The sequence below is a fragment of the Antechinus flavipes genome, chromosome 2 (genome assembly GCF_016432865.1).
Source record: "Antechinus flavipes isolate AdamAnt ecotype Samford, QLD, Australia chromosome 2, AdamAnt_v2, whole genome shotgun sequence".
NCBI lineage: Eukaryota > Metazoa > Chordata > Mammalia > Dasyuromorphia > Dasyuridae > Antechinus > Antechinus flavipes.
The window spans coordinates 610416101-610429780 of NC_067399.1; the positions used below are offsets into that span (position 1 = coordinate 610416101).

Consider the following 13680-nt stretch of genomic DNA (forward strand, 5'->3'; position numbering starts at 1 on the left):
ATTCCCATTGTTCAATTCAACAATTCAATCTAACAGATGTTTGTTAAGGACCTATGTACCAAATATAGGAATGTAAAAACAAAAACAAAATAATAATTCTTTATTTAGGGAACTTATCATCTGGATGGGAATACAATGTGTATATGGCAAAAGACATATAAAGCTTCAGTGTAATAAATTTAAAGCAATCAGGAGGAAGAGAACACAAATAACTGGAGAGAAGTCAAGAAAAGTCATATAGGAAATGGCAAGAAATAAAAGAGATAAGTGGGAGCCAGATTTGTTCCCCTTTAGGTCTTTGGTTGCTCCTTTTTAAAGAGTTTGCTCTTTTTCATCCTCCTGCCTCTCAAACGGGCTTCCTTCAAGGTCCTTTGCTTATGGTTCTATTCTTTCTATATCTTTCCCCCACATTATCAACCATTACCTTGGCTACAAGTATCACTTATATGTAAATAATTTCTAGATCCAAACTGCCCCACATCCAATCTTACCCAATCTTCTATTTCTATTGATGGCAAAACCATCCTCCAGGCTTCTCCAAGTTTCAATCCTTGGAGTCATCATCTCTAGCTCTCATTATCTCTCATGTTTTAACATAATGTACAAAGCTCTGTTGATGTTAATTTTACAACTCTTCATCCATTTCTTCCTTTCTTCTTTCATTGAACCACTCTGTTCTTATCAAGCCCTTATTTCTGTTTGCTTAGCCTATCATAATAACTCTCTAGCTGGTCTTGCTTCAGTCATAAACTCACTCCAATTTACCATCCCTAAAATTGGCACTATAATCTTACTACTATTATATTGAATTATTCCACTCAAAATCATCAGTAGCTCCCCATTCCCAACTAAGTGTAAACTTATTTGACCTTAATATACAAGACTCCTACATCTGGATGCAACCTACTTTTCCAGTATTCTGTCACTTTAGTAGTATAACTTCACATTCCTTCCTTCCTTCCACAAGTCTCTTTTCTTTTGCCTTATTCTTATTCTGCCCTCTTCTATCTCAGATAGTCTGCTCATCTGTTGAAATCTTCCATTTTCTTCAAAGGTTCTCCTCAGGTTTCCTCTCTACCTTAAAACCTTTCCTGATTGTCCCCGATGGAAGCAATGGTTCATCTTTAACTGCTTTTAGCATCACACCTTATCTTACATTTACTCTATTTATCTATATTTATCATATCTTTTATACCATATGTATATCTTTCTTTCCCATTAGATTTTATGATCCTTGAAAGCACATAACAGGTATCGTTGTTGAATTGAATTGAATTGAACTGAGTTAAATTGAATTTTTATCTAAAGGTATTTCTCTGCTCCATAATCACCTTCTATACGTTCACTATAAAGTTTGTGTGGATATTGGATCCATTCTACTTCACCAACCTGGACACACCCAACTGGCAAAGTTCCAGGTGGGCATAGAGAGTGTATCTTTCCAAAGATAGAGTATCATAAGCTAGGGAAATAAAATAATTAACTGTACCCACTGGCTGTGAACATAACTTCTAGCAAAGAAGCTTTGTTATATCCAATTGGGCAGCATCTCACTATTGTCTCAATTAGCTGTTTGTCTAGCTACATAATCAAGACTAGCTTGCCTTTTGGTTCAGTTCCCAGAGACAGTAAGTTTGTTATAATAGAGAGAACTGGGATAACCAGTCTTTTTACAGCAAAATCCAAAGATATAGGCAGAAAGAACGTTCTCCTCACCCCACCCCACCCCACCCTACTTCTACACTGCTATGGGCTATATTGTTATATTCATAAAGCTAGAAATGAAAGTAAGGTAGGGTATGCTAAGAAATGAGAACAAGACCTTGTCATGGTTATTTCACGATGGGTTACCAATTTTTTTAGGTGAAGGGAGGAGCAGAAGTAAAATCCAGATCTGTGGTTTCATCAGTTTAGGAAACTCTAAGTGAAAAAATCCCTTCTATCAATGCACATCAACCCTTTTTCAGCAATGTAACATCTCAGAGAGATGTCAAAAGACAAAGCAAAGTTAAGTGACTTGCCCAGTGTCTGTCAGCCAATGTAGCAGAGAATCAAACTCTACATGACTCAGAACCTAGCTCTATATTTATTGCATTAGATTGCCCCTCAATGAATTTCTGTACCATTAAAGTTTCCCTTCCTCCCTCCCTTCCTTGAATTTATTATCTTGATTATGTACAAATAACTCTCTCTTGGCATTGGGAATAAAAGGATAAAATATTTTAAATTATACAATCCAAAGAAGTTATATATAGATAAATATTAATATATTTATATTATATACAGATTATATACAGAATTATATACAGATAAATATTAATCAATCAGTAAACTGAATCTATTATATGCCTGAAGTTGTGCCGGGTGTTGGAGACAGATACAAAAATTAAATAGTTCCTGGCTTCATGGAGCTTATGCTCCTGGGGGTAGAGGAGGTGGGTAGTAAAGGGAAGAACTAGATTAGTTGTGATGGAATCCAAAAAAGATCCAGACAAACTTCTCTAGGAATTTTGGAAAGGAAAGGAATGGCTCCAGTTGAAATTAATGTTTTAGATTAAGATAGAAACCAATCAGAAGTTTTAACTCACCAGTCATACACTGTTAACTTTATTTTTTCACACACTGAAGGAAACTGTTAAAAAGAGTTAGAAAAGAAGATGTTATTTCTAAAATTAGGCAATTTTTACACTTAAAAAATTCTCTCCAAGTAGATGAAAAATACTCAACCTTGATTTGAAGACTGACAACTTGATTCCACTCTGGATTTGCATTTTTCTCTATTATGTCTGTGGAAACCTGAAAAAATTACCAGTGTAAAACAACATTAATTCAAATTTACAATTTCCCTGATAGAATGCTGCACCCATTGTTTGGTGCCATCGTTTTGTAGATTTAGCTCCGCTGAACTATAATAATATAATATGTACAGACCTGTCTTCATTTGTCAAATATATAGTATGTAATTGAAAATTTTATCAAGTATGAAAAATAGTCTTTATCAGTCCACATCATTGTTTTATGCCAAACATTTCTTGGGTGTGTTGCTTGATAGATTTTTAACCCTCAGATTTCTCATGTGATAGTCATGAGAAATAAAAAAATTAAGGAAAAACAATACATGAAATTACAGATGTTTAAGCTGTCTAAGCTTGCTAGCAAAATTAAGAAATGAAATGGCAGGTCTTTAAAACATAGGGAATAGAAACTAGATCTATGATTTCAACAGCATATGGACCTTTCTGGTGAAGGAATTCCTTCTACCAATGCAGATCTGCATCCAGCTTGACATTTGTAGACTGAGGGGTGTGTAGGACATTAAGACGTCAAGGGCCTTGCCCAGGGTTACATAGCCAAGATGTGTCAAAGGACAAGAATTGCTATTCTGGCTTCACCTTTCCAGACTCTCCACCACAATTTACTTACTTAAGGTATAACATTATGTTTTGGCAGGAAAAAACCTTTAGTTTTTGGGATCTTGGCAACAAAAAAAAATAATTACATTTCTCCCTACAATAGAGAATCCCACCTAAGGAAGAGTTTCTTTGAATTGCACTGAAGCCTTATGACTGCCAGGGCTGCTGTGATGATTTGGGGTGAGGTGTCTGAAAGTGTAGGTCCTGAGCAGGGGAGGGGGAGGGATTATCTGAAGCCTGTCCTATTTTCCAAATGAACCAGTCATAAGGGCATAGACTTGTCAGATCTGCCAAGAATCAGAATATTCTTGCTAGGCTCAGTTTAACAATGCCATTGACTGATGTTTAACTATCAGTTTTAGGTAGCAAAGTTTTTATTTCTATAGCATCTTTATTCACATCATGCCATACATACCTTTTTCCCAGCAAAACAAACTTCTACAAATGGATCCACTAAGTTTTTCTTGTCTACATCGCCTCCAAATATTTCCTTGACAGTCTGTGAGAAGGCATCATCCACTAGAAATGAAAATATAGACAGGAGATAGTAACTTGGATCTTAAAAAAATAGAAATTACTAACAAATATGCTTTGAATGAATGGCGAATTTGTCATTAGAAGCAGCAAGAGTTGGAAACATACAAAAGAATGCTAGTAAATGTTTAATATTTGGCACTCCAGGGGAAAAATATAGACTAGAGATACTTTAAAGTTTAATATGCATTATTTTATATATTTACATATATAATATATGTATGCATACACACACATGTATACTTCTCTATCACTTTCGTAAGTCTAGAGACAATCAACAAAACAATAAATCAAGTCCTAATTTGCCAATTTCTGAGGAGTAAATGAACACATTAAAAATTTGACAATCTGCTTGTCCTTTATTTAGAGCTATTTCTGACATATTCCTGGTCTTAAAGTTTATATAATAAGAATATCTTCAGGAAAACATGGTAAATTATAGGTATCAATTTGAAAAAAGAAGTTAGGGTCAACTGTTAGAAATGTCCAAGACCAATGATTTATTAAATATTAAAATAATATACAAAACAGTATATTGGAAAACAATTGCAGCATAAATTTTTAAAAAGTAATTAACAACTTCAAAAATACAATACAATAAAATTACTAATAACAAATACCAAGAGCTTCATGTACAATTTTGTTCCTTTTTTGTATGCCTATATTAGTGTTTATTTAAACTTATATAAATTCCTTTAAAAGTTTTAAAGTCCACCAAATTTAATCAGCTTGAAATTATATATATGTACCCCCTTCTGGATCACTGCCTTGCCATGACAGAGGGGTTAGTGTATCTCAATGAAATTATGAGCTCTATGGTGCAGGATTAGCAAAGATGGATAGGTCATAGTGGAAGGTTCTAACAAAAGGAGAAGAAATGACCATCTGCCCCAATATATTTGCCAAGAAAACCCCACAAATAAAGCACAGGTGTGTTATGGACCACAGGGGGATCAGACACGACTGAATGACTGAACAACAATCCTAAATCAGGCTTCCAAAAAATCAATCCAAAATCAAACAGGGCAAGACAATTATCAATCACAGAACATTTAATTTATGTATTTGAGAATCCCCAAATAGAACTGTCCTGAATTAAGAAAGCCCTTGTAAAGTTTAGAGCAGAGAGGCTATGGTTATTTAGTCTGGAATATGGTTATTCAGGGAAATAACCCATGTCACCAGGGATCCCAGTGTCCTCTCCAAATTCTAGTGGTATTTGTGGGAGCTACCTGCCTCTCTATAAATTGCCATTAATTCCTTTGGGGGATATCTAGAAAGATACAAGCTAAAGGGTGACTGAGAAAAAAAAATTACTCATTTATCCTCTTTTACAGATTGGTTTAAAAGCCAACCCAATCAATTATCTGTGGCCAGTCTCGGGAAACCCTGAGGAGTTGCCAAATGTCCTTTTAGCAAGTTATGGATGTGCCTGCCTATCTTTATAGAATGATCTATAACTCCACATTGAATGGAGAGGGAGATACTTCCTCTTCTCAAACCAGACTTCTTCAGGAAGCAAGCTGACAAGGTGATCTAGTCTTCTAGCTGCTGTTATTGAAGTAATAAATAATAATGTAAGTTTAATGGATAAAATACTTTTAAATGGGAATTTTTATGTTAAACATTCACAAATACAAGTGCCATGATTTGGAATGATTCTCCTGACTTCAAAGATATTTTATCATGCTTCAATGAAGAAGCTCAATTATATTAGTAATATTGCTTCTTTCCAGTTTTCATGAACATTTTAAGAGAAAAGAGATTTGTCTGTGCAATTGAATTATTTGGTTAAAAGTCTAATTCTGATGCTTCACTGTGACATGGAGACAGGCTTGAGTTCTGGAAGGTTATACCAGGTGAATAAACATTGCCAGGCTCTAACCATTGTGGAAATGCTTTGAGCACCCTCCCAGGAACAGATGGCCGACTCTCTGAGGATCACCTAAGCTAAGTAAAAAGAGGCTCATTATTGATAAGCTTATCCTTCAGTGAATTTTTTTGGCCTTGGTACCATGAAATCCCCCTCCCCCAAAATATAAAATGGTTTTCAATATTGTGGTCCCCTTCCACAGAAACCAAAGGAAATATTTAAATATGAAAAAAATTAAGCATGTGAGGAAAGCTAAAAATCATACAAACTTTAATCTGTCTACAAACATTAGTAAAACAGTTTGAATTTTTAATATGGAGTCCTTCTCCAGGGACTAACTAAATGAACAGAATCCTGGAGGAATTGCATTTTACTGGAGAAGTTGGTAAAGCTGAAGGCCCATCTTTCATCAGTATTCACTAGATTATAAAGCGCTTTCTTCATAAAACATTTGGGTGGTGAGCAAGACAGATACCATTTCCTGCATTTTATAGATAAGAAAATAGACTCAGAAGTTAATGATTTGGCCACTGCCCATGGTTAATACGGACTACCAAAATTGTAAGCTGGATCTGACTCTGAGTCCATCAGCTTTCCCATTATGCCTTACAATCTTGGTAGACTCCTCCTTGCCCTCCCCCGCCTATTTTAAAAGGAGGAAATTGATTGCAAAGATAAAATTATTTGCTCAAAATCCTAAGCTAGCTTGAAGGACTAGAATAAAAAAAACTCCGTGTATGTGTGTTGGTAACACAAATCCTTTTTTTTTTTCTTTAACACAACTTATATTTTATTCTATAGATTACTGCCTCACAATCTCAATTTAGCGAGTACTTACTCTGAGGAATATCCTCAGCTCTGTAAATTTTCAGGAGGAAAGTGACCCAGCGAAGGGCAATCCCAGCAGGAAGTAGCAAGTTACTCTCCACGTCATCACTGTCATTATCTCGATTTCCTTTCTCTGTCTGTTGGGGACACAGTTACAAATCATGCATCAGAATTTTACACCTATAGAAAGCACCACCTGCAGTGAACCAAATAGTATCATATTTTGCCAATCAAATAAATATTAAATTCCTATTACGGATGTAGTACCTGCCATGTATGTATTGAAATTATAAATGCAAAACCAACTCTGAAACTTCTCTTGATGAAGTTCTGTTGCAGGCTAATATTTGTGCTCACCATTTTTCTCATCTTCAAATTGCCATCTCACATCTATACTTTCCAGGGATGAAGTCCCCCAAACATCATAGGATCATAGATTTTTGAAATCTAGACTAGAAGGAGCCCAGAGCCCATCTAATTCAACGCTTTCGTTTTAAAGGGGAAACTAAGTTACAAAGAGTGACTTAAACGATAAGTGGCAGAGACAGCATTTGAACCTAGATCCTTTCATTTTAATCCAGGTTCCATTTACTATGCCATATTTCCTTCCAACATCAGAAAACAATGTGTGCTTTTGCAGGTTGGGTGAGCATCAATCTAGTGAAATATGTGTGTTCTTGGCATTAATGTTAATTGCTTTTAGAAGTCCATGCGCCCGTAGGAACGCTCCTCCTAAATCTTTAAAAAAGTGAGATCACACTCAAATAAAAATGGAACAGAGGAGACAGTAATCATATTAAGAAGATAAGGGCCACATATTGACTTTGTCTAAAAAGGTAATGTTATCTGTATTTTGTTGTCTTTTATTTATTTTGTTAAATATGTCCCAATTCCTTGTGATTGTTACAGACTGCATGAGATTGAGAGCATTTGCTATCCATGCAATAGATCAATGAATATCCTTTGAGGTAACACTTAGCTTTGCAGGAAAATTAGCAGCTCTGCAGCATATATAATAGGATAACTAGGTGGTGCAGCATATAGAGCACTGGGCCTGGAGTCAAGAAGAACTCCTCTTCCTCAGTTCAAGTCTGGCCTCAGACACTTACTAGCCATGTGACTCTGGGCAAGTCACTTAACCCTGCTCGCTGCATTTCCTCATCTGAAAAGAAAATGACCAACCACTCCCATATCTTTGCCAAGAAAACCCCAAGTGGGATCATGAAGTTACAGACATGACTAAAAAGTGATTGAACAACAAGTGTCTACAACACAAGTTTTATATTGAGCAAAGTCACTAGAAATTTTGTATTAACTGGGCTTCTGAATCCCTGTTAGAAAACTGTGAAAATTCATTTACTAAGAGAAACCATGAAATCACACATCTAGAGCAAAAAGGTTATCTTAGAAACTGTCTAATCTAAATCCTTCATTTCAATGAGGAAACTGAGACCCAGGGACTTTAAGCTGTCTGCATAGGGTCACACAGATGGCAAGTAGCAGGGGAGGAATTTGGATCAAGGTTCACAGAGAATTTTCCATTTTACTCTCCATTTCAATTATTAGGAAGTTACCTGAGGACAGAGGTTCAGGAATGTGTCCATAGCCATGCGGACAGTATTCGTCAGAGATGGGACCTGAACCAAATTCCCTAACCTAGCCAAGAACACACATATTTCACTAGATTGATGCTCACCCAACCTGCAAAAGCACACATTGTTTTCTGATGTTGGAAGGAAGTATGGCATAGTAAATGGAACCTGGATTAAAATGAAAGGATCTAGGTTCAAATGCTGTCTCTGCCACTTATCATCGTTTAAGTCACTCTTTGTAACTTAGTTTCCCCTTTAAAACGAAAGCGTTGAATTAGATGGGCTCTGGGCTCCTTCTAGTCTAGATTTCAAAAATCTATGATCCTATGATGTTTGGGGGACTTCACCCTTGGAAAGTATAGATGTGAGATGGCAATACACCCTGCTGCCTCTCCAGAATTAGTTGTGAGAAGCAACTGCTCCCTCTCCCTCTTCCCTGCCCAGGACTTGCTTGAAGATCAGAAAGGTCTTAGGGCCCTGATGCTCCAGGGGCATAGCTTCCCCCCAGATACACCAAAGCCATGTGGAAGATCCACCTTGAAGCTGAGTGGCCTTCTCCCCATTGTATAGAGGAAAATCTTACACTTTTATTTATTTTGTTAAAAATTTCCCAATTATATTTTAATCTGGCTTGAGCCACACTCAGGAGTATTGCCGAGACTTAGATGGCTCCAGACGGACTACTCAGTACCCTGTTCTGATTATGGGCTTGATAAATAATCCTTGAAAATACTCAGGATCCCTTAGGGTTTAAGAGAGATTATGCAGAAGCCAGGCACACCCTGCACATCACTGCTCTGAACAACACAATTTCTCAGGAATCTCATCAGTACAGTGTCTTCAGGCCCTGCCATGATGTCATGGAACCACTATTGTAGTCAGCCAAATCCTGAGGTTGTTCCTAGGAGGAACTCGAGGTAGTCCGTCAGACCCGGCTGGACATGGCTCCTCTGCAGCACTTGGCCAGCTGCTCCTCTGGGACGCCCTCCTTCCTTGATTACTGACAGGCAGTTTCTCTTCAGCCTCCTTTGCTGGGTCCTCACCTTGCCCATTAGATACAGGCATCTGCCAAAGATCAATCCTTCGCCTTCTCCTCTCTCAATTGGTGATCTCTTCAACTACTCACTGGTTCAATTATGATCTCCATGCGGAGGAGTCCTAAACCCCACCCTAACTTCTACCCTAAATATTACTCCAGCTTTATTATCTGATTGCCTTAGATGTCCATCCTAGAAGTATATTTGAAATCAACATTTTCAGGATCATACATATTCCTCTATCTTTCTTATTTTGTTTTAGTGACCCAAGTTCCCATCATTGGGAGCAACCTTGATCCTTCATCTTCCCTCATCCTACATATCCTATCAGCTGCCAAGTCATGAGAATCCTACTTTTGCATCTATCATCTTTCCTCTATGTAAATTTGTATGTATTTGTAAATATATAAATGGCCATGCCATTGCCTCAGCAACTCTTGCCTGTACTATTGCAATAGCCAGCTAATTCATCTCCCTGAAACCATCCTCTTCTCTCTCTAATCCATTTTCCATATAGCTGGCAAATTACTATTTTTAAAACACAGATCTGACCACATCAATGTCCATTCCCTTCAAAAATCTTTACAGCATAAAATTTGCTGCTGGGAAAGTCCTCTGCTTGGGTATAAAACCCTTTTCAACATGGTTCCCACCTTCTTTTCCAATATTCTTTCATATTTTTCTCTCTCCATATTCTCTGTTCTAGTACACACATGATACAAATTCCACCACTCTTCTCCATGCCTGTGTTCAGACTGTCTCCTAGGTCTGGAAGGCACTAACCCTTTACCTCCATCTTTAGCTTTTTTTTTTTTTTTTTTGAGCCCTACTTAAGTACTGTATCCTTCACAAATCTTTCCTGATTAACAATCTCTCCATCAATATCTTCTTTGTTTTGAAATTATTTCATATCTGCATAAATACAGACTTATCTGAGGGGTAGGTATTATATCCCTTAAGGGTAGAGACTATTTGATTTTTGTCTTTTCATATTCAGTGCCTAGTACTGAATCATAACAGGTGCTTAATAAATGTTGGTTAAATCAGAAAGCTAGGAACCACAATGTCATTTAGCTCAAGGATGACTTTTCATTGAGCCAGTTAACATCACCAGGCAGGAAAATGCCTGTGTCTACAGAGGAAAGAAATGGGTGATAATGATGATAAATTGTGATGTGGGAAGGCACCATATGGTCATTGGAGCACTCACTACATTTTAAGTCTAAATGACCATGGTTTGGATCTTTCCCCAAAGTCAGATGACTATACTCTCTGGGTCGCAGGGGATGGAGGAGTAGTCTCTTGGTTCCTTGCAGGTCCCAATCAAGGATCCAAAGATCCTTGTAGCAGTTCCAGAGCATCAATGCCCCTGCCATGTCACTAGCTACCAGATAAGAGCTATCCTGAGTGCTGACTCACTGTGCATCACCCACTTGCTTAGTTCATGACCATTGTCATATGTGGAAAATGAGAAAATCTGAACCTTTCTTCAGAAATACTCACTGGGGGCTCATCTCCTGTTCCAAGGACAAACATGCTGACTTTCATGTAACCCTTAGCACCAGAACTCGTATCTTCGGGGTCATTTAGAAGAAGCCATTTTCTCATGACAGCATGACCTAAAACCAAGAAGGGATGAAATGGAGAAGTTAAAGGAATGTTGGCAGGTCTGGTGTTTAAGGCTGTTAGAGAAAAAAGCAAGCATTTAACATAGCTTGCTTTTCAGCTTTTCTTCAAACAGCTGGTTGCCATTATAATGCCAGACAAGACCCTGAAGAAATATCAGCATGGTCCCTTGCTTCCTGTTCTGGTTGAGTTTGATAAAGCTCCCAGAGGCAACTGACTAATTGCTCTTATAAATTAGTCAAGGTAACGTCAAAATGTCCACCTCAAATGAATAAAACATTAATGAATTTCTGCTCAAATGTATTGACAGAGTTTTTTTCAACAGCACATAACCACTCAAACTCAGGCACATTTGTTCATTTGCTTAATGTCCCCTTGATGAACTTCTCTTGCTTTATTGGCCCTTAACAAAAATGCTTCATTTGAAGGAGAAGTCAGGGATCCAGAATACAAGATAATGAAAATATTACTTACCAGGCTCATCATAAATGAAACCAACATCGATCTGAAAATAAAAAGGTTTTAAGTATTTTATATAATTTTGAAATTAATCTTAAGAAATTTGTTCCCCTTCTTATGTTTAATCAGAGAATACAATAAGGGGGTCAGAGAGTGAACACTTTCCTATTCTATGTAGAAATCTCCTTTACATCATCCTTGAGAGATGGCCATCTGATCTCTGTTTGAACATATCCAGTGACCGAGAATTCATTACCTAATAAAATAGTCTGTTACATTTAGAATAGTTTTAAATTAGTCATAAAACTATTTGTCTTGGATTTCAGGTATTCAGAAAAATATCTCACAATTCTTCTCTGGTTTAATTTATCTACCAACTTCTGTTGAAAGACTGACAATAATTATTGTCATGGAAAGATGCTATAATAAAAGAGGCTGCAGGATGGTCTTTCCTATTGACCTAGAAGCATTTTAGTGTCAGATACAGAACCAACCCATGTTGTTGTCCATTCAATGACTTTAATACATAGAGGACCAACAGAGGTGACTGTGGTGTAACTGAAGTTAACAAAAGGGTAAACTGAGGTAATTATCCACACAAGATAATATTTATTAACAGGGACCTGCTGCATGTCAGAAAATGGGTCAATGGATTGCCTTCATTTATGCCAAAGACCCCAAATAAAAGGACAATTTCCCTTTTATAGATTTTGGGGAATACAGAACAAGAAACAAACCAGGTTTGATATGGTATGGTGAAAACAACATGATTAGTTACAGAGCTAAGGTATAGAGAATGAAAGCTAAGAACAAACCTTCTCCTTCCCTTCTGAGAGTCGAGGTGCAAAATAACAAACCAGACATACTTGACGAATAGTTTGATGGATTAAAGATATTAGGCCTGACTTCCCTATGTTCACATAAATGCCCCAAAGTCAGCTAAATTCCTTGAAATAAAAATAGACCATTGATTAGTAGGAAAGCAGAATTTCTAAAATTAACCTCTTCCAGATCAGCTGAATTCTGAACTAAGTTCAGAGACAAAAAAAAATTGTATGCAATTTTAGGACAAAAGCAGCTAATTTAGGACAAAATCAATTAATTATAGATAGGACCAATAAATAAATGATATAGGATCAGTCTTCATCTTTTTATCTTGTTTCTGTAGCCCTCACTACCAGCCAAGATATAGGATTGCAGGGTCTCTGTTGATATCCCTCCCCTGGCACCATTTCATCTTGAATTTGGAGAATGTCATGATGGCAGGGTAGAATGTAAGGCTCATTAAAAGAAGCAAACTGAGATGGAGCAGAGAATCAGGTCTTCCTTTGGGATTCTGTGCAGCATTGAAGTGAGATGAAAGTATTCCCTCGGTACCTACCTTAAATTCTCCCATCAGACAGTCTGCTCTCAAAGAATGGGAATCGTAAACCTGGAAGAGAAAGGCATTCCCACAGTTACCAACTCTGTGTGACAGCGACTGATCTATGGTCTGAGAATGCTCTTGGTTTTTCTTACCCGAATGCTTATTGTCTCATCAAACAATTCCAGAGGGGTCATGTGGACGTTGTAGAAAAATAACTGTTAAGATAAAAAATAAGAGAAAAAAGGAATTCCAGTTGTATTGTAAGATGTAATAAGAGGAAAAAAAGAGAAAAGAGCTAAGTAATTAATTGAATCATATATTTAATTACATTAAGTTGTTCATTTGGGCCAGATAGACATTCAGCTCTTCAAGATTATAAGCTGCAGAGAAGGTGTCTATCTAGAAGTTCCCTCTACCAATGAAATCACAGTCCCAGTCTCTGTCCATCTTCTATCCTAAACACTAACAGTAAAATGACATAATAATTGTTGACACTCATATAGGACTTTAAGGCTTGCAAAGTAATTCACATATATCATCTCATTTGAATTTTACAACTCAGTGAGACAGAAATTACAGAGAATATTATCACCATTTTATAGATAAAAAATAAATTGAACTTTAGATAGCTTAAGAGATTTGCCCACGTTCACACAGTGAGGGTCTTTCAGAGGCAAGACTCAAACCCAGATGCCTCTAAATCCCAAGACTTTCTTTTTTTTTTTTTTAGGCCAGATTTTTGTCCACTTCATCACCCTCCCTCAATTGCAAACCCTAAAGGGCCATATAAAGGTACTCTGTAAATCAGAGGAAGGATATGAAACTTCCTGACTTCAAATCTGGCATTCCATCTACTCTGCCCCACAAGAAAAACAGAGTTTAAGGTTTTGTTATTGTTCAAATCCTCACCATCCCATTCGGGGCTTTCTGAGCAAAGATACAGCAGTGGTAC

General features: G+C 37.0%; 1 protein-coding gene across 2 annotated transcripts in view; it reads right to left on the reverse strand.

Annotated features, from left to right (window-relative positions):
* MYOF (myoferlin) overlaps nt 1-13680 on the reverse strand; it is a 161159-nt gene that overhangs the window by 76466 nt on the left and 71013 nt on the right. For both annotated transcript variants that reach the window (XM_051981667.1, XM_051981666.1), the window contains exons 8-15: nt 12881-12943; nt 12744-12794; nt 11378-11408; nt 10781-10896; nt 6659-6785; nt 3829-3932; nt 2728-2796; nt 2589-2632 (exon numbers count right to left, since the gene is read on the reverse strand). In XM_051981667.1, the coding sequence (XP_051837627.1) occupies nt 2589-2632; nt 2728-2796; nt 3829-3932; nt 6659-6785; nt 10781-10896; nt 11378-11408; nt 12744-12794; nt 12881-12943 (605 nt within the window). The remainder of the gene's footprint in view (nt 1-2588; nt 2633-2727; nt 2797-3828; nt 3933-6658; nt 6786-10780; nt 10897-11377; nt 11409-12743; nt 12795-12880; nt 12944-13680) is intronic.